Below are 25,608 nucleotides of genomic sequence, written 5' to 3'. Positions count from 1 at the left end.
TTTTTTCTAAAGTCTCCCTGAAAAAAAAAAAAAAAAAACAAACAAAAAAAACAGTGGGAGATTAATATTGGCCTTTCTGCTTGTGTGCCAGTCTTGACTCCTGGGTGTGCCCTCTCTCTCTCTCTCTCTCTCTCTCTCCAATTGTGGTCCATAGAAAGCCTATATTTTTTTTCCTTGATTTGGGTTCCAAAATCTACCAGAGAAAATAACTACATCAATCATTGGTAGAAAAATATTGGCCTCTGGGCTTGTGTGCCACTCCTGACTCCTGTGTGCGTCATCTCTCAGTCAGTGGGCCATAGAACGCCTATTTTTGTTTTTATTTGTTTTATAAATTCTCCCTGAAAAAATAATTTTATTTTATTTGGTTTCTAAATTCTTCCTGATAAAATCATATTTTTTTTATTATTTTTTTTTCTAAAGTCTCCCTGAAAAAAAAAAAAAAAAACCCCCCCAAAAAATGGGAGATTAATATTGGCCTTTCTGCTTGTGTGCCAGTCTTGACTCCTGGGTGTGCCATCTCTCTCTCTCTCTCTCTCTCTCTCTCTCTCTCTCCAATTGTGGTCCATAGAAAGCCTATATTTTTTTTCCTTGATTTGGGTTCCAAAATCTACCAGAGAAAATAACTCCATCAATCATTGGTAGAAAAATATTGGCCTCTGGGCTTGTGTGCCACTCCTGATTCCTGTGTGCGTCATCTCTCACTCAGTGGCCCATAGAAAGCATATAGTTTGTTACATTTGTTTTCTAAATTCTCCCTGCAAAAATCTATTTTTTTTTTGGGGGGGGTTTCTAAAGTGTTCCTGAAAAAAATAAAAATAAAAAAAAAATAATAGTGTGACATTAATATTAACATTTGTGCTTCAGTGACAGTCCTGCGTGTGGGGCATCTCTCTAATTTGCAGCCACCAAAAAAAGAGTGTGTAACATTGGGCCTGATTTTCGCTGTGGTCTCACCAACCTGTAAAGGGGTAGCTAAATCATACTGAAGTTATAGCTCACCGTGTAAGTTGTGTGACTGCAACAAATAACGTTAGTTTGGTTACGTTTTTAAAACAATGAGGAAGTCTAGTGGAAGAGGTCGTGGCCGGGGGCGTTCATTGTCAGCTGGTAATGAGGGTAGTGGTAGTGGTGGAGCATCAGGTGGTCGTGGGGAAAAAAATATTGCACCTAAGTCTGGAGCTGTGGAGCCAGGTTCGTCGTCCGGCTACACAAGGCCTCGAACGCTCCCTTTTCTGGGATTAGGAAAACCGCTTTTAAAGCCGGAGCAGCAAGAGCAAGTTTTGGCTTATCTTGCTGACTCAGCCTCTAGCTCTTTTGCCTCCTCTCGTGAAACTGGTAAAAGTAAAAGCAGCGCGTCGTTAGTGGATGTTCACGGTCAGGGACAAGTCACTTCCTTGTCCTCTTCAGCAAAAACAACAACAGAGAAGAATGCAGCAGGCGACACAACGGGTTACTCCATGGAGCTCTTTACACATACCGTCCCTGGCTTAGAAAGTGAAGCAGTTAACAGTCCATGCCCATTACAAATTGAATCTGACATGGAGTGCACTGACGCACAGCCACAGCCAGACTACTATGCTGGTCCTTTGACTCAGACCACAACATTGCCCTCGCAGGGTGCTGATCAAGAATCAGACCCTGATGAGACTATGTTGCCCCATCTCGAACGCTATACCACCGAACGACACGGTGACACAGACGAAGTTGCGCAGGAGGTATAAGAAGAGTTATTAGATGACCCAGTTCTTGACCCCGATTGGCAGCCATTGGGGGAACAGGGTGCAGGCGGCAGCAGTTCTGAAGCAGAGGAGGAGGAGGGGCCGCAGCAGGCATCAACATCGCCACAGGTTCCATCTGCCGGGCCCGTATCTTGCCCAAAACGCGTGGCAAAGCCAAAACCTGGTGGAGGACAGCGTGGCCATCCGGTTAAAGCTCAGTCTGCAATGCCTGAAAAGGTATCCGATGCTAGAAAGAGTGCAGTCTGGCATTTTTTTAAACAACATCCAATTGATCAGCGCAAAGTCATCTGTCAAAAATGTTCTACTTCCTTAAGCAGAGGTCAGAATCTGAAAAGTCTCAATACTAGTTGCATGCATAGACATTTAACCACCATGCATTTGAAAGCTTGGACTAACTACCAAACGTCCCTTAAGGTTGTTGCACCCTCGGCCAATGAAGCTAGTCATCAACGCAACATCCCTTCCGGCAGTGTAGGACCACCATTTAGCGCACCACCTGCTGTATCTGTGCAGGTATCTTTGCCAGGCCAAAGCAGTCAGGGTCAGGGAATCACCAGTTTCGTAGTAGGAAACACTGCATCTAGGGCACCGGCGGCAACAATACCATCTCCCACCGTCTCTCAGTCTGCCATGTCCACCGGCACCCCCGCTAGTTCCACGATCTCCAGCTCTCCAGTCCAGCTCACCCTACATGAGACTATGGTTAGAAAAAGGAAATACTTAGCCTCGCATCCGCGTACACAGGGTTTGAACGCCCACATAGCTAGACTAATCTCGTTAGAGATGATGCCCTACCGGTTAGTTGAAAGCGAAGCTTTCAAAGACCTGATGGACTACGCTGTACCACGCTACGAGCTACCCAGTCGACACTTTTTTTCCAGAAAAGCCATCCCAGCCCTCCACCAGCATGTTAAAGAGCGCATCGTCCATGCACTCAGGCAATCTGTGAGCACAAAGGTGCACCTGACAACAGATGCATGGACCAGTAGGCATGGCCAGGGACGTTACGTGTCCATCACGGCACACTGGGTAAATGTGGTGGATTCAGGGTCCACAGGGGACAGCAAGTTTGGGACAGTTCTGCCTAGCCCACGGTCTAGTAAACAGTTGTCTGTAGCCGTTCGCACCCCCTCCTCCTCCTCCTCCTCCTCGTCCTCCTGCAGAAGCAAGAGCTCGTCCACAGACCGCAGTCGCACAAATACTCCATCCGCACCTGCCACTGTTGCACACCAGGTCTCCCATTATGGGGCAGCTACTGGCATACGTCAGCAGGCTGTATTGGCTATGAAGTGTTTGGGCGACAATAGACACACCGCGGAAGTTCTGTCCGAGTTCTTGCAGCAAGAAACGCAGTCGTGGCTGGGCACTGTAGATCTTGAGGCAGGCAAGGTAGTGAGTGATAACGGAAGGAATTTCATGGCTGCCATCTCCCTTTCCCAACTGAAACACATTCCTTGCCTGGCTCACACCTTAAACCTGGTGGTGCAGTGCTTCCTGAAAAGTTATCCGGGGTTATCCGACCTGCTCCTCAAAGTGCGTGGACTTTGCGCACATATCCGCCGTTCGCCTGTACACTCCAGCCGTATGCAGACCTATCAGCGTTCTTTGAACCTTCCCCAGCATCGCCTAATCATAGACGTTGCAACAAGGTGGAACTCAACACTGCACATGCTTCAGAGACTGTGCGAACAGAGGCGGGCTGTTATGTTTTTGTGGGAGGATACACATACACGGGCAGGCAGTAGGATGGCAGACATGGAGTTGTCAGGTGTGCAGTGGTCGAAGATTCAAGACATGTGTCAAGTCCTTCAGTGTTTTGAGGAATGCACACGGCTGGTTAGTGCAGACAACGCCATAATAAGCATGAGCATCCCCCTAATGCGTCTGCTGATGCAAAGTTTGACGCACATAAAGGATCAGGCGTCTGCACCAGAGGAAGAGGAAAGCCTTGATGACAGTCAGCGATTGTCTGGTCAGGGCAGTGTACATGACGAGGTACCGGGCGAAGAGGAGGTGGAGGATGAGGAGGATGATGGGGATGAGTATATTTTTAATGAGGAAGCTTTCCCGGGGGCACGGGAAATTGGTGGCGTGGCAAGGCCGGGTTCTGGTTTTTTGAGGGACACAAGTGACGTAGATTTGCCTGCAACTGCCCCTCAACCAAGCACAACCGCAGATTTGACAACGGGAACTTTGGCCCACATGGCGGATTATGCCTTGCGTATCCTCAAAAGGGACACACGCATTACAAAAATGATGAACGATGACGATTACTGGTTGGCCTGCCTCCTTGATCCTCGCTATAAAGGCAAATTGCAAAATATTATGCCACATGAGAACTTGGAACTAATATTAGCAACAAAACAATCAACTCTTGTTGACCGTTTGCTTCTGGCATTCCCTGCACACAGCGCCCGTGATCGTTCTCACACGAGCTCCAGGGGCCAGCAGACCAGAGGTGTTAGAGGGGCAGAAATCAGAAGTGGCGTTGGCCAGAGGGGTTTTCTGACCAGGTTGTGGAGTGATTTTTCTATGACCGCAGACAGGACAGGTACTGCAGCATCAATTCAAAGTGACAGGAGACAACATTTGTCCAGTATGGTTACAAACTATTTTTCATCCCTTATCGACGTTCTCCCTCAACCGTCATTCCCATTTGATTACTGGGCATCCAAATTAGACACCTGGCCAGAATTGGCAGAATATGCATTGCAGGAGCTTGCTTGCCCGGCAGCTAGTGTCCTATCAGAAAGAGTATTCAGTGCTGCAGGTTCAATACTAACAGAAAAAAGGACTCGTCTGGCTACCCAAAATGTAGATGATCTAACCTTCATTAAAATGAACCACAACTGGATTTCAAAATCTTTTGCCCCACCCTGCCCGGCTGACACCTAGCTTTCCTATGAAAAGGTCTTGCCTGTGGACTATTCTGAATGACTTTTCCAATCTCGTAATTTTCTTCACCTGATTGTCCAGCATACGACATGTTTCCACCTCACGAAATGGCCAAACTCCCCACACGGGGCCGTGCCATCGCCACTTTGCGCTTGGACCCTTGAGAGTGCTGTTTGTCTGAAGAGGTGGGTGTGGCCGCTTTTGGTCGACGGCACTGCCACTGGGTCCCTCATAGTACAATAAAGTGTCTCTGGCGGTGGTGGTGCGCACCCAACGTCAGACACACCGTTGTAATATGAGGGGCCCTGTGCCTGTACCGCCGGCCACAAGACAGTTCCCCCCCCCAGCTCAAACAGTGCTCTACCACTAGCAAAATTATCTCTCACAGCTTCACCAATGTGTAGTCTAGGCGCTGACATCCTTCAATGCCTGGCACTGACAATACCATTGTTTTGACATTTTTGTTATGTTAGGCCTTCGAAGCCTGTCTGCGGTCCCTTCTTTCTACAACTACTACACTGACCAGGCCACTGCTGGCCGTGTTACCCTGGAACCAATTTAAAAGTGCCTACAGTCAGCCCAATTTTGTTATGTTAGGCCTTCGAAGACTGTCTGCCGTCACTCCTTCCACTAGACTTCCACTGACCATACACTGCTGCCCATGTACCCCTGGAACCAATTTAAAGTGCCTACAGCCAGCCCAATTTTGTTATGTTAGGCCTTCGAAGCCTGTCTGCGGTCACTCCTTCCACTAGACTTCCACTGACCAGACCACTGCTGCCCGTGTACCCCTGGAACCAATTTAAAAGTGCCTACAGCCAGCCCAAGTTTGTTATGTTAGGCCTTCGAAGCCTGTCTGCGGTCACTCCTTCCACTAGACTTCCACAGACCAGACCACTGCTGCCCGTGTACCCCTGGAACCAATTTAAAAGTGCCTACAGCCAGCCCAAGTTTGTTATGTTAGGCCTTGGAAGCCTGTCTGCGGTCACTCCTTCCACTAGACTTCCACTGACCAGACCACTGCTGCCCGTGTACCCCTGGAACCAATTTAAAAGTGCCTACAGCCAGCCCAAGTTTGTTATGTTAGGCCTTCGAAGCCTGTCTGCGGTCACTCCTTCCACTAGACTTCCACAGACCAGACCACTGCTGCCCGTGTACCCCTGGAACCAATTTAAAAGTGCCTACAGCCAGCCCAAGTTTGTTATGTTAGGCCTTGGAAGCCTGTCTGCGGTCACTCCTTCCACTAGACTTCCACTGACCAGACCACTGCTGCCCGTGTACCCCTGGAACCAATGTAAAAGTGCCTACAGCCAGCCCAAGTTTGTTATGTTAGGCCTTCGAAGCCTGTCTGCGGTCACTCCTTCCACTAGACTTCCACAGACCAGACCACTGCTGCCCGTGTACCCCTGGAACCAATTTAAAAGTGCCTACAGCCAGCCCAAGTTTGTTATGTTAGGCCTTGGAAGCCTGTCTGCGGTCACTCCTTCCACTAGACTTCCACTGACCAGACCACTGCTGCCCGTGTACCCCTGGAACCAATTTAAAAGTGCCTACAGCCAGCCCAAGTTTGTTATGTTAGGCCTTGGAAGCCTGTCTGCGGTCACTCCTTCCACTAGACTTCCACTGACCAGACCACTGCTGCCCGTGTACCCCTGGAACCAATTTAAAAGTGCCTACAGCCAGCCCAAGTTTGTTATGTTAGGCCTTGGAAGCCTGTCTGCGGTCACTCCTTCCACTAGACTTCCACAGACCAGACCACTGCTGCCCGTGTACCCCTGGAACCAATTTAAAAGTGCCTACAGCCAGCCCAAGTTTGTTATGTTAGGCCTTGGAAGCCTGTCTGCGGTCACTCCTTCCACTAGACTTCCACTGACCAGACCACTGCTGCCCGTGTACCCCTGGAACCAATTTAAAAGTGCCTACAGCCAGCCCAAGTTTGTTATGTTAGGCCTTGGAAGCCTGTCTGCGGTCACTCCTTCCACTAGACTTCCACTGACCATACACTGCTGCCCATGTACCCCTGGAACAAATTTAAAAGTGCCTACAGCCAGCCCAAGTTTGTTATGTAAGGCCTTCGAAGCCTGTCTGCGTCCCGTTCTTTCAACTACAACTACACTGACCAGGCCACTGATGGCCGTGTTCCCTTGGAACCAATTTTAACTTGCCTACAGCCAGCCCTATGTTATTATGTTAGGCCTTCGAAGCCTGTCTGCGTCCCGTTCTTTCAACTACAACTACACTGACCAGGCCACTGATGGCCGTGTTCCCCTGGAACCAATTTTAACTTGCCTACAGCCAGCCCAATGTTAGGCCTTTGATGCCTGTCTGCCGTCACTCCTTCCACTAGGCCTCCACTGACCTGTCTATTGCTGCCCGTGTACCCCTTGAACCAACATCATTAAATATAAAAAAAATTAATTTGATTATAAAAAATAAGATCGTGTTGAGATCTCAAATGCAGACATTTTAACAATCAAAACAAACACACAACAAATATCTGGAACTGTACTACAAAGGTCCAACAGCTACAATTTCTTTCTCCTGCAAGAAGTTAACTGAAAGTTTTTTGGAGTTGTTAACACAGATATGGCATCCACCGAGTGTTGTCCTGTCGCGTCTCCTTTAAATTATTTCCAATAAGATGTTAAACTATTAATTTAATAAAATCAATAATTAAAAAAATAATTGAGTAAGTCAAAAGCACATTGCAAATAAACATTAATTACAAATCAAGAAGCATGGCGCGTCCGAGGGTGAGTAGATACCGAATAAGAATATAATCACCCTCGGACGCGCAATGCTTATTTACAACAGCCTTCCTTCCTAAGAATCAGCCCTTCCGTGGTGTAGAGAGAGGTTGTGTTACACTCCAAGGTGTTCCCCAGGTTGCCTTTCCTGAGCTTCGATCTTCCGGCTCTCGTTTAGTAGCTGTTGGAAACTACGCTGCATTAAGCCTACTAATTGTGTATGGGTGAAACAGTGGCGCATCTGCGGTCCCTCCTTCCACTAGGCCTCCACTGACCTGTCTACTGCGGCCCGTGTACCCCTTGAACCAACCTAATAAAATATTTAAAAAATTAATTTGATTATAAAAAATAAGATCGTGTTGAGATCTCAAATGCAGACATTTTAACAATCAAAACAAACACACAACAAATATCTGGAACTGTACTACAAAGGTCCAACAGCTACAATTTCTTTCTCCTGCAAGAAGTTAACTGAAAGTTTTTTGGAGTTGTTAACACAGATATGGCATCCACCGAGTGTTGTCCTGTCGCGTCTCCTTTAAATTATTTCCAATAAGATGTTAAACTATTAATTTAATAAAATCAATAATTAAAAAAATAATTGAGTAAGTCAAAAGCACATTGCAAATAAACATTAATTACAAATCAAGAAGCATGGCGCGTCCGAGGGTGAGTAGATACCGAATAAGAATATAATCACCCTCGGACGCGCAATGCTTATTTACAACAGCCTTCCTTCCTAAGAATCAACCCTTCCGTGGTGTAGAGAGAGGTTGTGTTACACTCCAAGGTGTTCCCCAGGTTGCCTTTCCTGAGCTTCGATCTTCCGGCTCTCGTTTAGTAGCTGTTGGAAACTACGCTGCATTAGGCCTACTAATTGTGTATGGGTGAAACAGTGGCGCATCTGCGGTCCCTCCTTCCACTAGGCCTCCACTGACCTGTCTACTGCGGCCCGTGTACCCCTTGAACCAACCTAATAAAATATTTAAAAAATTAATTTGATTATAAAAAATAAGATCGTGTTGAGATCTCAAATGCAGACATTTTAACAATCAAAACAAACACACAACAAATATCTGGAACTGTACTACAAAGGTCCAACAGCTACAATTTCTTTCTCCTGCAAGAAGTTAACTGAAAGTTTTTTGGAGTTGTTAACACAGATATGGCATCCACCGAGTGTTGTCCTGTCGCGTCTCCTTTAAATTATTTCCAATAAGATGTTAAACTATTAATTTAATAAAATCAATAATTAAAAAAATAATTGAGTAAGTCAAAAGCACATTGCAAATAAACATTAATTACAAATCAAGAAGCATGGCGCGTCCGAGGGTGAGTAGATACCGAATAAGAATATAATCACCCTCGGATGCGCAATGCTTATTTACAACAGCCTTCCTTCCTAAGAATCAGCCCTTTCGTGGTGTAGAGAGAGGTTGTGTTACACTCCAAGGTGTTCCCCGGGTTGCCTTTCATGAGCTTCGATCTTCCGGCTCTCGTTTAGTAGTTGGTGGAAACTACGCTGCATTAGGCCTACAAATTTGGTATGGGGTGTAGAGACAGGTTGTGTTACACTCCAAGGTTTTCACCAGGTTGCCTTTCCTGAGCTTCGATCTTCATGCTCTCGTTTAGTAGGTGTCGGAAAGTAGGCTGCATTAGGCCTACAAATTGGGTATGGGGTGGAGAGAGATGGTGTGTTACACTCCAAGGTGTTCCCCAGGTTTCCTTGCCATTGCTTCGGTCTTCCGACTCTCGTTTAGTAGTTGTAGAAAAGTACACAGCATTAGGCCTACAAAATGGGTATGGGGTGGAGAGAGATGGTGTGTTACACTCCAAGGTGTTCCCCAGGTTGCCTTTCCTGAGCTTCGATCTTCATGCTCTCGTTTAGTAGGTGTCGGAAAGTAGGCTGCATTAGGCCTAAAAAATGGGGAATGGGGTGGAGAGAGATGGTGTGTTACACTCCAAGGTGTTCCCCAGGTTTCCTTGCCATTGCTTCGGTCTTCCGACTCTCGTTTAGTAGTTGTAGAAAAGTACACTGCATTAGGCCTAAAAAATGGGTATGGGGTGGAGAGAGATGGTGTGTTACACTCCAAGGTGTTCCCCAGGTTGCCTTTCCTGAGCTTCGATCTTCATGCTCTCGTTTAGTAGGTGTCGGAAAGTAGGCTGCATTAGGCCTACAAATTGGGTATGGGGTGGAGAGAGATGGTGTGTTACACTCCAAGGTGTTCCCCAGGTTTCCTTGCCATTGCTTCGGTCTTCCGACTCTCGTTTAGTAGTTGTAGAAAAGTACACAGCATTAGGCCTACAAAATGGGTATGGGGTGGAGAGAGATGGTGTGTTACACTCCAAGGTGTTCCCCAGGTTGCCTTTCCTGAGCTTCTATCTTCAGGCTCTCATTAAATTGTGGTTAAATGGAACAACTGCATTTGGCGTACTAGTTGGTTTGGGGCCTACTATCGGTGTCTGCCACTCCTTGCTGTTCTCCTGGTTTCCTGTCCTGAAATACCATTTTCAGCCTCTCGTTAAGTAGTTGTTAATGTTAGACTGCATTTGGCCTACTAGTTGGGTTGGGGCCTACTATCGGTGTCTGCCACTCCTTGCTGTTCTCCTCCACTGAACAAAGCTGTGCCGCCTGTTTACTACGGTTGCCAATTTTGAACTGCATTTCGACTACTTACTGATTTGGCCCTACTCTCTGTGTCAGCCTCTCATTCCAGTTGTCCTCCACTGCAATGCCCCCTGGTTATTCCTGTGTTACCAATTTTGAACTGCATTTAGCCCACTTTCTTCTTTGGGCCTATATCTGTGTTTCCACTTCATCGTGCCCATTGCCCAGCCAGTGATAGATGAGTCTGCTGGTACATTGACCCATAACGCAACATTCCCCGTGCACGCTACACAACAACATTGTGACCCTGCTGAAAGTCAGGTTGCTCTTCCCGCATACCATACCACCTTACACGGGGACAAAGAGGAAGGTGCAGATGAAAGTGCAGGTTCCTTCATCAGGTGGGGGGAGGAATACTAGTTGGCGACGTCACTGGCACAGGGCCTCTCATAGTACGCAAAAGTGTTGCTGCCGGTGGGAGGCGCCCCCGCCGTGCAAACACATCGCTGTACTTTGAGGGGCCCTGTGCCAGTGCCAATGCCAACGAGTGGGCCCCCCCTGCTTGCTCAGGTTCACAGCACTTGCAAAGTTGAAATACTTACCTCTCCCTGCTCCACTGCCGTGACGTGGTCCAGATTTCCTGGGCACACTAATTACTTGAACCAGCCCTACCCCCCACAACTTTAGCCAAATGACCCCCAATTTCAAATGCCTTCCAATTATTATAAGGTAAATTACGCTTGACAAGCTTCATTAAGAAGAATGGATGGTTTTGACATTAAAATGGGCACTCTAGGTGTTTTCCTGGCCCCCACTCACTGCCGACTATGCTGCCCCATTGACTTGCATTGGGTTTCGTGTTTCGGTCGATCCCGACTTTACGTCATAATCGGCCGATTTCACTCGACCCGACTTTGGACATAGTCGGGTTTCGCAAAACCCGGCTCGACTCTAAAAAGGTCAAGGTCGCTCAACTCTAGACATGAGTGAATCTGTTTGGGTCCCTCCTTACTCGGTAAGCTATAGCACTTACCGGATAAGCTGCAGAGGGAACCTGGATGCATGGAGCGCTCCGGCTGATCAACTGTTCGGCATCACAGCTGAATGTGTCGCTGCTGTTTAACTGTTACAACACATGAATGGAAAGCCTGTTTGTTGTGACTGTCACACAGCCGTGACACATGCAGCTGTGGTGCTGGATAGCTGATCAGCATGAGCGATCCAGGTATCCACGTTCCCTCTGTAGCTTATTCGGTAAGTGCTATAGCTCGCTGAATAAGGAGGCACCCAAACAAATTCGCTCATCTCTACTCTTGCAGCACTGGAAATTAGCAGCATATGGAACAAAGAACATCTTGACTTCTGTGTGCAAGCTGATCGTGATCCCAAAAATCAAAGTTCAGCAAGACTCAAAGACTTTCTGAAGAGTCTTAGAGATTCTATAATACTCATCACAGTTTGCTGACTTGAACCCATTTAAAATCTCAAGAATATTAATAAACTGACGATCATTGTCCATGAGTAAAGGCTGGATTCCTCAGAAGCTAATGTCTGGCTATTGATCATGTTTGCAGTGGATCATTGCAGCCAAAGGATAATCTGCTAAGACTGAAAATGGCAGGAGTCACTAATAGTGTAATTTTGTGTTGAATTTGGAAACACAAATTGGTACTGTATATTTGTTGTGATGAGCTTCTTAAATTTTTATTGTTTAATTGGACTATTGAAAACAGCAGAAAGATTGTAATTTTGCTTAGAAGACTAATTTGCAATGAAGGTTAAATATTTTTCATTACAAAGTAGATATTCTATACAGTATTATTTATAAAGTTATTACATAGTTTTTATTTAAAATTTACAGATGACATTCGCAAACAAATAAAAATCTTTGCTCTGTGTAATAGAAAAGTCCAAAGTTTTTGTTGTGTTTTTTTTTTTTTTTGCATTATCTGGAAAATAATGGAGCCCTTAGGGCTTAGCACAGAGTAGCTTCAATATCCCAGTGTGTCTGTTTACTGATTTTAGACTTTCAAGTCATTCAGTTTGACAAACAACCATAGAGATACTATATCAGTCAGATAAATGTGAGCTGTTTCATAGATTTCCCATTTTCTCTTTCATATCCTCTAATATGCAGTAATGAATCAATATGCAAGTGTTGTTTGCATGTTTCCTAATCCTAATGGAATTTCTGTGTAGCTTGCAGCTCAGGCAACTCACAATGCTAACTCACAAATGAACCGCTCTGGTCTGCTGTTTACCGCAATCATTTTTCTTTCTGACTGGTTTTCTTTAGGAGGGATAAAACATTTAAACAAGCAATAATGCATTTTAGATTCAGACTTCAAATGGTGATGTTCCTTTTGAATCAAAATGAAGTAAATATTCTACCAGGTAGTCTACTGCTAAATTCGCTTAACTAAGGTTAATTCTTCAATTTTAGGATTTTTTTTTAAATAAAATATCACTATCAGAATATTAATGGAGGCTAACAGAATTATTGACCTGGTATGCTAAGATTAATTTTTGCTACTAAAGTCTCAATGACCTTCCTGAAAGAGAGGAACTATGGCTCTCAATCAGCATGTGAAATGATATTACCTGCTCATTTGGAAAAAGCAAGCTGGCCAGCAATTAGAGAAAGTCTCAAGTTGTCCTCAACTGCATTATTGTCACATTCGTCTTTCTGTCATCCAGACCGTACCATCAAATAGTATCCTTTTGGTGTCATCATTAGAGTAGAGTGAATATGTTCGGAATTGGTTGCCGAATCTGAATTTGCCATATTCGTGTCATATTGGTACCTTATTCGTGCCAAATTTATATTTGACGATCAATCCAGAACATAGTCGGTCATTTCTACTCACATTTACTATAATGATGTTCGACTGTATGTGTTTGGCAAATATTGCAAATACAATATTTGCCACCGATTTTAATCGGAACTCTAATCATAATCATCATTCTCATACACTACTGTCTTACTCTGAATACACGTCCTCTTACCTTGTTTGTCACACCAGCAAACTTACATCCCTTATTGTCTGTCGCAGAGACAAGTGGTGACTAGACTCTCAAGTTACTGGAGGTGCAATCACTGTTGTACCACCTTGTGCAGCCATCTGCCTGTCAACAAATGATGGCTTAGGCTAGGTTCAGATTGCGTTAGGGTAATCCGCTATGCGCTAGCGGATTACACTAATGCAATGTCTTTTTCAGGGTCGCGTTTAACGTCCGGTTTAACGAGCGGGGAGCGGATCTCAAGCGCACCACGGATGCTGCAAGCAGCGTCCGAGGCGCGTCACAAAACACCGGCACATTGCTAGCGCATGCCGAATATGGCACGCGCTAGCGATGCGCGTTCCCATTTCTGCCAATGGGCATGCTAACGGACGCGTTGCACGGCATTAATTTCGCTGTGCAACGCTGTTCGTTAGCGCGGTCCCATTAACGCAGTGGGAACCTAGCCTTAGGCTCAGTCTCACTGAAAGATACCCAGCAGCCAATATTTCTCACAGAGAACAATGCCTGCTCTGTGCTCTCTTATACAGAAACTATGGGTTTGGACAATACATGAGTTTCCTGGCCCGCTGAGTGAATGTTTGGAGCAGCAGCTATGCATCTCTGCAACAGGCCAGGTGGTGAAGCCTCCATGTCTTGTAGTTACATCTGTTTTCACATAAAGGTGGTGGTTATCTTTGTCCTTTTATACCTCCTCTGTAAACTGTTTAACGGACGTGACTTTGTCCCCAAAAATGTAGAAAAATGACTCAACAAGTAATCTTCTTTATAACCATTTATTGTTGTGAATTCTGTGGCTGAATTCACTCCTGTGGTCACAAGTGGTACTGCAGCTTCTGAGCTTCCTCCCTCAGGTGTTCTGGTGAGCTCGTTAACTGCTTCATTACTTAACTCCGCCTGATGCTGCTATCCTTGCTCCTTGTCAATGTTTCAGTGTTGGATTTGAGCTTCTCCTGATTGTTCCTGTGACCTGCTGCTCTGTATAGCTAAGTGCTTTTTGCTTTTTTTGTTGCTTTTTTTCTGTCCAGCTTGTCTTTTGTTTTGCTGGAAGCTCTGAGACGCAAAGGGTGTACCGCCGTGCCGTTAGTTCGGCACGGTGGGTTTTTTTTTTGCCCCCTTTGCGTGGTTTTGCTTTAGGGTTTTTTGTAGACTGCAAAGTTCGCTTTACTGTCCTCGCTCTGTCCTAGAATATCGGGCCCCACTTTGCTGAATCTATTTCATCCCTACGTTTTGTCTTTTCATCTTACTCACAGTCATTATATGTGGGGGGCTGCCTTTTCCTTTGGGGAATTTCTCTGGGGCAAGTCAGGCCTATTTTTCTATCTTCAGGCTAGCTAGTTTCTTAGGCTGTGCCGCGTTGCCTAGGTAGTTGTTAGGCGCAATCCACAGCCGCTTTTAGTTGTGTTTAGGATAGGATCAGGTGTGCAGTCTACAGAGTTTCCACGTCTCAGAGCTCGTTCTTGTATTTTTGGGTATTTGTCAGATCACTGTGTGCGCTCTGATCGCTAAGCACACTGTGTTTCTGGATTGCCTTCATAACACCTGTCATTAGCAAACATAACAGTACAAGGAGCCTAACTAATGATTCTCAATAGAGGGAAAGAAAAAGTTCTGACATCATTTTTTTTTTTTTTTCTGCTCTGTGTTCACTTTTTTTTTTTCCCCTAGACATTTGGGTGATTCTGGACACAGGTGTGGACATGGATATTCAGGGTCTGTGCTCTTCAATGGATAATCTCGTTATAAATGTACAAAAAATTCAAGATACTATTGATCAGAAATCTATGTTAGAACCAAGAATTCCTATTCCTGATTTGTTTTTTGGAGATAGAACTAAGTTTCTAAGTTTCAAAAATAATTGTAAGCTATTTCTGGCCTTGAAACCTCATTCTTCTGGTAATCCTATTCAACAGGTTTTGATTATTATTTCTTTTTTGCGCGGCGACCCTCAAGACTGGGCATTTTCTCTTGCGCCAGGAGACCCTGCATTGAGTAGTGTCGATGCGTTTTTCCTGGCGCTCGGATTGCTGTACGAAGAGCCTAATTCAGTGGATCAGGCTGAGAAAAATTTGCTGGCTTTGTGCCAGGGTCAGGATGATATAGAAGTATATTGTCAGAAATTTAGGAAATGGTCAGTACTCACTCAGTGGAATGAATCTGCGCTGGCAGCTTTGTTCAGAAAGGGTCTCTCTGAGGCTCTTAAGGATGTCATGGTGGGATTTCCTATGCCTGCTGGTTTGAATGAGTCTTTGTCTTTGGCCATTCAGATCGGTCGACGCTTGCGCGAGCGTAAATCTGTGCACCATTTGGCGGTACTGCCTGAGGTTAAACCTGAGCCTATGCAGTGCGATAGGACTATGACCAGAGTTGAATGGCAGGAATACAGACGTCTGAATGGTCTGTGTTTCTACTGTGGTGATTCCACTCATGCTATTTCTGATTGTCCTAAGCGCACTAAGCGGTCCGCTAGGTCTGCCGTCATTGGTACTGTACAGTCCAAATTCCTTCTGTCCTTTACTTTGATATGCTCTTTGTCGTCGTTTTCTGTCATGGCGTTTGTGGATTCGGGCGCTGCCCTGAATCTGATGGATTTGGATTATGCTAAACGTTGTGGGTTTTTCTTGGAGCCTTTGCGGTGTCCTATTCCATTGAGAGGAATTGATGCTACACCTTTGGCCAAGAATAAACCTCAATACTGGGCCCAGCTGACCATGTGCATGGCTCCTGCACATCAGGAAGTTATTCGCTTTCTGGTGTTGCATAATCTGCATGATGTGGTCGTGTTGGGGTTGCCATGGCTACAAACCCATAATCCAGTATTGGATTGGAATTCCATGTCGGTATCCAGCTGGGGTTGTCAGGGGGTACATGGTGATGTTCCATTTTTGTCGATTTCATCATCCACCCCTTCTGAGGTCCCAGAGTTCTTGTCTGATTATCAGGATGTATTTGAAGAGCCCAAGTCCGATGCTCTACCTCCGCATAGGGATTGTGATTGTGCTATCAATTTGATTCCTAGTAGTAAATTCCCTAAAGGTCGATTATTTAATTTATCCGTGCCCGAACACGCCGCTATGCGCAGTTATGTGAAGGAATCCCTGGAGAAGGGACATATTCGCCCATCGTCATCACCACTGGGAGCAGGGTTCATCTTTGTAGCCAAGAAGGATGGTTCGCTGAGACCGTGTATTGATTACCGCCTTCTTAATAAGATCACTGTTAAATTTCAGTATCCCTTGCCATTGTTATCTGACTTGTTTGCTCGGATTAAGGGGGCTAGTTGGTTCACTAAGATAGATCTTCGTGGTGCGTATAATCTGGTGAGAATCAGGCAAGGAGATGAATGGAAAACTGCATTCAATACGCCCAAGGGTCATTTTGAGTATCTAGTGATGCCGTTCGGACTTGCCAATGCTCCATCTGTGTTTCAGTCTTTTATGCATGACATCTTCCGTGAGTATCTGGATAAATTCCTGATTGTTTACTTGGATGACATTTTGATCTTCTCAGATGATTGGGAGTCTCATGTGAAGCAGGTCAGAATGGTTTTTCAGGTCCTGCGTGCTAACTCTTTGTTTGTGAAGGGATCAAAGTGGCTCTTCGGTGTGCAGAAAGTTTCATTTTTGGGGTTCATCTTTACCCCTTCTACTATCGAGATGGATCCAGTTAAGGTCCAAGCCATCCAGGATTGGATTCAGCCGACATCTCTGAAAAGTCTGCAAAAGTTCCTGGGCTTTGCTAATTTTTATCGTCGCTTCATCTGTAATTTTTCTAGCATTGCCAAACCATTGACCGATTTGACCAAGAAGGGTGCTGATTTGGTTAATTGGTCTTCTGCTGCTGTGGAAGCTTTTCAGGAGTTGAAGCGTCGTTTTTGTTCTGCCCCTGTGTTGTGTCAGCCAGATGTTTCTCTTCCGTTCCAGGTCGAGGTTGATGCTTCTGAGATTGGAGCAGGGGCGGTTTTGTCACAGAGAGGTTCTGATTGCTCAGTGATGAAACCATGTGCTTTCTTTTCCAGGAAGTTTTCGCCCGCTGAGCGTAATTATGATGTGGGCAATCGAGAGTTGCTGGCCATGAAGTGGGCATTCGAGGAGTGGCGTCATTGGCTTGAAGGAGCTAAGCATCGCGTGGTGGTATTGACTGATCATAAGAACTTGACTTATCTCGAGTCTGCCAAGCGCTTGAATCCTAGACAGGCCCGTTGGTCGTTATTTTTTGCCCGCTTCGACTTTGTGATTTCGTACCTTCCGGGCTCTAAAAATGTGAAGGCGGATGCTCTGTCTAGGAGTTTTGTGCCCGACTCTCCGGGTTTATCTGAGCCAGCGGGTATCCTCAAGGAAGGAGTCATTGTGTCTGCCATCTCCCCTGATTTGCGGCGGGTGCTGCAAAAATTTCAGGCGAATAAACCTGATCGTTGTCCAGCAGAGAAACTGTTCGTCCCTGATAGGTGGACTAATAAACTTATCTCTGAACTTCATTGTTCGGTGTTGGCTGGTCATCCTGGAATCTTTGGTACCAGAGAGTTAGTGGCTAGATCCTTCTGGTGGCCATCTCTGTCACGGGATGTACGTACTTTTGTGCAGTCCTGTGGGATTTGTGCTAGGGCTAAGCCCTGCTGTTCTCGTGCCAGTGGGTTGCTTTTGCCCTTGCCGGTCCCAAAGAGGCCTTGGACACATATTTCGATGGATTTCATTTCTGACCTTCCCGTTTCTCAAAAGATGTCAGTCATTTGGGTGGTCTGTGATCGCTTTTCTAAAATGGTCCATCTGGTGCCCTTGGCTAAATTGCCTTCCTCCTCTGATTTGGTACCTTTGTTCTTTCAGCATGTGGTTCGGTTGCATGGCATTCCTGAGAATATTGTTTCTGACAGAGGTTCCCAGTTTGTTTCAAGGTTTTGGCGAGCCTTTTGTGGTAGGATGGGCATTGACCTATCCTTTTCCTCGGCTTTCCATCCTCAGACTAATGGCCAGACCGAACGAACCAATCAGACCTTGGAAACATATCTGAGATGTTTTGTTTCTGCAGACCAGGATGATTGGGTGTCCTTTTTGCCGTTGGCTGAGTTCGCCCTTAATAATCGGGCCAGCTCGGCTACCTTGGTTTCTCCATTTTTTTGCAATTCTGGGTTCCATCCTCGTTTCTCTTCAGGACAGGATGAGTCTTCGGACTGGTGTGGATTCTGTGGTGGATAGGTTGCAGCAGATCTGGACTCAGGTAGTGGACAATTTGATCTTGTCCCAGGAGAAAGCTCAACTTTTCGCTAATCGCAGACGCCGTGTGGGTCCCCGACTTCGTGTTGGGGATCTGGTTTGGTTATCTTCTCGTCATATTCCTATGAAGGTTTCCTCTCCTAAATTTAAACCTCGTTTTATTGGTCCGTATAGGATTTCAGAGGTTCTCAATCCTGTGTCTTCTCGTTTGACCCTCCCGGACTCCTTTTCCATACATAATGTGTTCCATGGGTCGTTGTTGCGGAGATACGTGGCACCTATGGTTCCATCTGTTGAGCCTCCTGCCCCGGTTTTGGTGGAGGGGGAATTGGAGTATATTGTGGAGAAGATTTTGGATTCTCGTGTTTCTAGACGGAAACTCCAGTATCTGGTTAAATGGAAGGGTTATGCTCAGGAAGATAATTCCTGGGTTTTTGCCTCTGATGTTCATGCTTCCGATCTTGTTCGTGCCTTTCATGCGGCTCATCCTGGTCGGCCTGGGGGCTCTGGTGAGGGTTCGGTGACCCCTCCTCAAGGGGGGGGTACTGTTGTGAATTCTGTGGCTGAATTCACTCCTGTGGTCACAAGTGGTACTGCAGCTTCTGAGCTTCCTCCCTCAGGTGTTCTGGTGAGCTCGTTAACTGCTTCATTACTTAACTCCGCCTGATGCTGCTATCCTTGCTCCTTGTCAATGTTTCAGTGTTGGATTTGAGCTTCTCCTGATTGTTCCTGTGACCTGCTGCTCTGTATAGCTAAGTGCTTTTTGCTTTTTTTGTTGCTTTTTTTCTGTCCAGCTTGTCTTTTGTTTTGCTGGAAGCTCTGAGACGCAAAGGGTGTACCGCCGTGCCGTTAGTTCGGCACGGTGGTTTTTTTTTTGCCCCCTTTGCGTGGTTTTGCTTTAGGGTTTTTTGTAGACTGCAAAGTTCGCTTTATTGTCCTCGCTCTGTCCTAGAATATCGGGCCCCACTTTGCTGAATCTATTTCATCCCTACGTTTTGTCTTTTCATCTTACTCACAGTCATTATATGTGGGGGGCTGCCTTTTCCTTTGGGGAATTTCTCTGGGGCAAGTCAGGCCTATTTTTCTATCTTCAGGCTAGCTAGTTTCTTAGGCTGTGCCGAGTTGCCTAGGTAGTTGTTAGGCGCAATCCACAGCCGCTTTTAGTTGTGTTTAGGATAGGATCAGGTGTGCAGTCTACAGAGTTTCCACGTCTCAGAGCTCGTTCTTGTATTTTTGGGTATTTGTCAGATCACTGTGTGCGCTCTGATCGCTAAGCACACTGTGTTTCTGGATTGCCTTCATAACACCTGTCATTAGCAAACATAACAATTTATATTGGTAAAACTTGTAAATACAAATACTTTAAAAAATATTCTCAAGCCTCAGACTTGAAAAGGGGAGATGGTCCCCTGAAACTTCACCACAGGTGTGATTACATTTCAGTTGGTCAGTGTCTCTTTCCTCCTGTTCAGCCCATACAAAGGATCTCACTGCAGCTTGGACGGTTGGATATGCCCACAGTGTAAGCTGGACATTACCAGGGTACACTTGCTGTCTGCACCATTGTCTATGGGACCCCTCCGTGAAACCTGCAGACCCAACACTTATTCACCTGTGCTAGCATTACGATTACAACAAGTAGCTGAAGCAACAGTTACAGTGGAATGAAAACTGCATCAGATGAACATTTATATTCATTCGTAACTAGCCTGTGTCTTTCACAGACAAACATCCTAGACCCCAATCCTATGAACATCTTGGTGAGTGGACTGGACCAATGGCAAAAACTGGATATTTTCCTATTAGTGTATTGTCATACCAGAGAGGACATTCAGTACTACTGATGGCTTTGTCAAAATTAATCAGGCATATAACAACACCACCTTTTGTTCACCTATGGCTGTCAATGATTAAATTGGTAATACCATTTGGTTATACCGTTGTTTCTCCTTTACACCATTCTGCTTATACCACTGCCAGTGCCGCATGCTTAGCCAGCCATAAGTCATCTATGCTAGAGTACTGCTGCTTCTGGAGCTGCCATTGCTGGCACTAAACTGCCATACATCTCCTTGCCTGTCCATCATAATTCTCTACCATCCAGCTTCTGTCACTGTCATTGCAGAGCCAGGCAAGCCACATGTCACCTAGCGGCCGAATGCATTTTTTATGCTATATTTTACTGCTGCCGCCAGAGCAGGGCTTATACCTGGCAAACATCTTGCACCACCAGACCAATTTTTGTATTGTCCAGCTTCTGCAACTGCCACTGAAAAGCCACACCAACCCCAAATCTTTTGGTTTCCTGTAGGATTCTAGCAGGCGTGCAGGATGTAGTGACACACAGGAGACAGAGCAAGGGTTAACAGGTTCTTTATATTAAAAAGTGATGGAATAAGCAGGGGGTTAAGGATATGAATTTGCGGAAGGTGGAAAGACAAATACAGCAGGGAATAACAGGTTAACTTATCAGTCTCTGTGCACTGGAGGAAGGTGGCTGGAAGATCTCTCGGTGGCGCCGTAGGCGATGCGAGATGTCTCCAATCCGGTCCCGCAGAAAGGCGAGACACTGTCTCCTTGCCATGAAGGAATTATCTGGGTCCTTCAGCACATGGTCTGCTGGTTCGGGCACGCAATGAAGTAGAGATGGAGGTCCACGGAGCAGCAAATGAAGCAGAAAGTTCAGTAGACAAGGCCGCAGTAGAAGCGCACAGTCCAGCGGACACAGCCACAGGTGTGGTCTGGTTCTCAACGGGCACCGCAGGGATATGACTCATCGGTGCCTCCATGATGGTGAGCGGAACAAAGGTATGCACTCTGTTCTGGTCACTAGGTGGTGCAGATGTCTCTCTGGGCTGTGGGTAGCACATTATAGCAGTTTCGCTAGCTGGGTGTGAAGGCACAGCCAGCTGGCATGGGTCCATGAAGAGGAAGTCAACCATCTGTCTGCTCACAAGCTTATTTCCCACCAAGAGTCTTGTCTTCCCGCTCAAACCGCTTCTTAAATTGGACCTGCCCCAACCAGTCATGTCTCCTGAACTGTTCCAGTCAGAAAACTCTTCCTCCTGGAATAATGGTGACAGTCCCGAGAGTTTCGGCCCAGAAATGCAAAAGGGACCGCTGCCCCGGTACACCATCCTACATACCCACTCTATTTATAGTGCTATACTATACTGCCACTGGGAAACATACTCTTTTTTAAAGGGAATCTGTCATTACGATCAACCATCCTTAGCTGTTTATATAGGAATGCAGGTCATAGGAAGTTGAATATGATACCATGACATCTGTGATCTGATGTCTTATTTCAGGGAAATCCATATTTTTCTTTTATGTAAATTACCTCTTTCGGGCTATGGGAAGGATGTTGCCTTGAAAATAACTCTGCCTTCAAAGTAATTAACTTTTATCTTCTTGCAAGCACATTGTTTGCAGCTCTTGAGCTCCCCTGTATTGCAACCGTGTCTGCCTGTGATGTGGAAGCTGAAGCTGAGAGGAACCTGCAGATGTCAACTATCTTCCCCCCATAATAAGTTTTGGACAATATTTATAATTTAACCCCTTCATGACCCAGCCTATTTTGACCTTAACCCTTGTCAGGCTGCATAATTTTACAACCTTAACAGGCTGCATAGGTACAATTGTACCTTCACATATACCTCCACTGTGGGAAGACTTTACTTGGTTTCAGAAACTAAAGTTCATTCAGCTACAAATGTTATGCTGATATCTATTGTTCAGTGTTGTTACTGGTCACTTATGTTGCTGTCAATTAAGTTAATTCAAACTGGGAGTGGCTTCTACTTGTCTTCCTGCCTCCCTCCTCTCATTAGCCATTTTGCTGTTCATCTCATTGCTGTGAGCACACATTTCTAGGCTTGTGAAGTCTTCAATTTCTTGGAAACGAAGGTAGGAAAGTCTCACAGCATCTAACAGCCAGTTATACCTTTATTCTCATTATGTGGGGACAGAACAGTCAAATTGTCTTTCAGCCTGGACTTGGCTTACATATATTTTGTATGAAACTTATCACTATAGGTATAATTTTTATACGAAAAATGGATAATAATTAGTATCTACATATTGTTTTACGATGTTTTATTTATATTCAGCACAAAATACGAAGCCAAAATTCATCTAGCAAGTCATCATGAGTGATAGTAATGCTGGATCTAGTTTCCGCCATAATCCAAGAAAACGTGTTTGCAGGTTAGTATAATTTTGTGAAAAGCCAATAATGTAGTATTTCGGAAAATTATTTATTTTACATTTTTTCATATTTACAGATTTACGTCTGACGAAATAATGCGAATGCTAGAAGAATCTGATTCTGAGCATGAGGATGAACCATATGTTCCATCTGATGATGAAAACTATGTACCACAAGTGGATGTTACTGAAGAAGATTCAGACATTGAACAAGAAATGGTCATAGAGCATGAAAATGAATACGAATCAGACGAAAGTGTTGAGGATGATTCTGTGCCTCAAAGTGCAGGCGACATTTGGACTGCTAAGGATGAAACTCAATGGTGCAGTAATCCACTGCCAAATGCACAAACAAAATCTCGTAATGTCCTACGACAAAGAGGTGGCCCTGCAGCAATCAGCAACCTATATACAGCAAAAGAGCTATTCAAGTCCATCATGACTCCCGAGATGTGTGACATCATATTACGGGAAACGAATCGAAAGGCCAAGAGAGTTTGTGATGCTTACAACAACGAACTGGTACAACGTTTTCCTGATTCTTCCAAACGGCCACCACAAAAAACATTCAAGCAATTTACTGAAACTGAACTTCATGCATTTTTGGGCATACTGATTGCTGCTGGTGTGCACAGAGCCAACAAAGAGAATCTGGAGGAAATGTGGAATGTTGCTGCTCTGCCTCTTATACGTGCAGCCATGTCTCGTGACCGCTTCAAGATGATACTCAGATTTATCAGGTTTGACAACGAAAATACACGTGCAGAACGTGTGCAAACAGATAAAGCTGCACCAATACGGGACATCTGGACAATGCTGAACAGTAATCTGGAGAGAGCCTACAAGCCATATCATTGTATCACCGTCGACGAGCAATTATTTCCATTTAGAGGTCATACTAAATTTACCCAGTATATACCTTCAAAACCAGCTAAATATGGCATAAAGATTTTCTGGGCTTGTGACTCATCAAATGCCTACCCTTTACAAGGTCAGCTCTACACTGGGAAACCAACTGATGGTCCTCGACAAGTAAACATTGGAGAACGAACAGTATTGGACCTAGTGAGCTCGTATAAAGGCTCTGGAAGAAATGTCACCACCGATAACTTCTTTACAACCATGGAACTAGCTAAGGTATTGAACTCCTGGAACATGACACTAGTTGGTACAGTGAGAAAAAACAAAAGGTTCCTACCTAACAACATGCAGCCTGCCAAAGAAAGGCCTGTATACTCGACAAATTTTGCCTACAATCATGATGCAACAGTCTGTTCATATGTACCAAAGAAGAACAAATCAGTCGTGCTTCTATCATCTATGCACATGACGGGAGAAGTTGAAGAGACACTAGCAGCCAAGCCAGAGATAATAAAATACTACAACATAACAAAAGGTGGCGTTGATGTTATGGATAAAATGTTGGGAGAGTACACTGTGAAACGACGAACATCACGTTGGACTTTGGCATTTTTCTACAATATGATTGATGTCAGTGGGTTAGCATCCTACATCATCTACAGAGAACACAATCCAAGCTTCAGGGCAAAGGATCAACGAAGAAAGTTCCTGAAAGATCTCGCAAATCAGCTGTGTATGATTGCAATTGAAGATCGTAGTACAAACAAAATGATAATGAGAAACCATTTTCTTCGAGGTGCAGTAGAAATGGTGCTTGGACGATGCATTGTGGTAGCATCGCAGCCAGCAGCTGGCCCCAAAATACCTCATGGTAGTCGTGGACCCTCCCCTGTTGTTGGTAGTTGCTATGTCTGCAGAGACCTGAGGCGAAAACAACGCAAGACTAGAAAGTCTTGTGTGGTTTGTGTGAAACCCATTTGCGATGAACACTCTGTAGCAAAGCCAACATGCATTACTTGCAAAGAAAATCAATAAAAAAAAGTTTCTTACATTTTCTTTTATAATGTAAATGAACAGTTTTTTACTTGTTTATAATAGTTAAATAGCATTATCATTAAAAAAAAATTTATGCTTTTTCCCTTGCATTATCTTCATTCAAAATATATGAGGTACATTTGTACCTATGCAGCTTGTTATGGATGCAAAAAGATCTCGACCCCTTATCTCGGAAGCGGGTGGAGATATTTTATTGAAATTTGGCCAATATATTCTGGACCAAAAATGTAGAGATGTCACGAAATTTCAGCCCTCTACGTCTTTTCAAAAAAAAGTTATTGCAATTTTAAAACGGAATAGTTACAATTGTACCTATTCAGCCGGATAAGGGTTAAAGACCTTGCCGTTTTTTGCAATTCTGACCAGTGTCACTTTATGAGGTAATAACTCAGGAACGCTTCAACGGATCCTAGCGGTTCTGAGATTGTTTTTTCGTGACATATTGGGCTTCATGGTAGTGGTAAATTTAGGTCAATAAATTCTGCGTTTATTTGTGATAAAAACGGAAATTTGGCGAAAATTTTGAAAATTTTGCAATTTTCACATTTTGAATTTTTATTCTGTTAAACCAGAGAGATATGTGACACAAATTAGTTAATAAATAACATTTCCCACATGTTTACTTTACATCAGCACAATTTGGGAAACAAAATTTTTTTTTGTTAGGAAGTTATAAGGGTTAAAATTTGACCAGCGATTTGTCATTTTTACAACGAAATTTACAAAACCATTTTTTTTAGGGACCACCTCACATTTGAAGTCAGTTTGAGGGGTCTATATGGCTGAAAATACCCAAAATTGACACCATTCTAAAAACTGCACCCCTCAAGGTACTCAAAACCACATTCAAGAAGTTTATTAACCCTTCAGGTGCTTCACAGCAGCAGAAGCAACATGGAAGGAAAAAATGAACATTTAACTTTTTAGTCACAAAAATTATCTTTTAGCAACAATTTTTTTATTTTCCCAATGGTAAAAGGAGAAACTGAACCACGCAAGTTGTTGTCCAATTTGTCCTGAGTACGCTGATACCTCATATGTGGGGGTAAACCACTGTTTGGGCGCACGGCAGGGCTTGGAAGGGAAGGAGCGCCATTTGACTTTTTGAATCAAAAATTGGCTCCACTCTTTAGCGGACACCATGTCACGTTTGGAGAGCACCCGTGTGCCTAAAAATTGGAGCTCCCCCACAAGTGACCCAATTTTGGAAACTAGACGCCCCAAGGAACTTATCTAGATGCATAGTGAGCACTTTGAAC

General features: G+C 44.7%; 2 protein-coding genes across 2 annotated transcripts in view; both read left to right on the top strand.

The window, feature by feature from the left end:
- The window catches only part of FSTL4 (follistatin like 4), a 1,706,306-nt gene that overhangs the window by 1,312,744 nt on the left and 367,954 nt on the right, over window positions 1-25,608 (top strand). The window lies entirely within an intron of this gene.
- LOC138673947 (piggyBac transposable element-derived protein 4-like) lies at window positions 22,333-24,429 on the top strand. The gene is made up of 2 exons (XM_069761963.1): window positions 22,333-22,432; window positions 22,510-24,429. Exons 1-2 carry the CDS (start codon window positions 22,374-22,376, stop codon window positions 24,326-24,328), a joined length of 1,878 nt encoding a protein of 625 aa, XP_069618064.1. The 5' UTR covers window positions 22,333-22,373; the 3' UTR covers window positions 24,329-24,429.

Source organism: Ranitomeya imitator, chromosome 4 (assembly GCF_032444005.1).
Source record: "Ranitomeya imitator isolate aRanImi1 chromosome 4, aRanImi1.pri, whole genome shotgun sequence".
Taxonomy (NCBI): Eukaryota; Metazoa; Chordata; class Amphibia; order Anura; family Dendrobatidae; genus Ranitomeya; species Ranitomeya imitator.
This window is presented reverse-complemented; position numbering and strand designations above follow the sequence as displayed.

What these genes read in the sequence shown, in the direction of transcription:
- LOC138673947 (XM_069761963.1), top strand. Translation starts at nt 22,374, where the DNA reads ATGAGTGATAGTAATGCTGGATCTAGTTTCCGCCATAATCCAAGAAAA. An exon ending in CCAAGAAAACGTGTTTGCAG is followed by an intron (nt 22,433 to 22,509) that starts GTTAGTATAATT and finishes TCATATTTACAG; the next exon opens with ATTTACGTCTGACGAAATAA.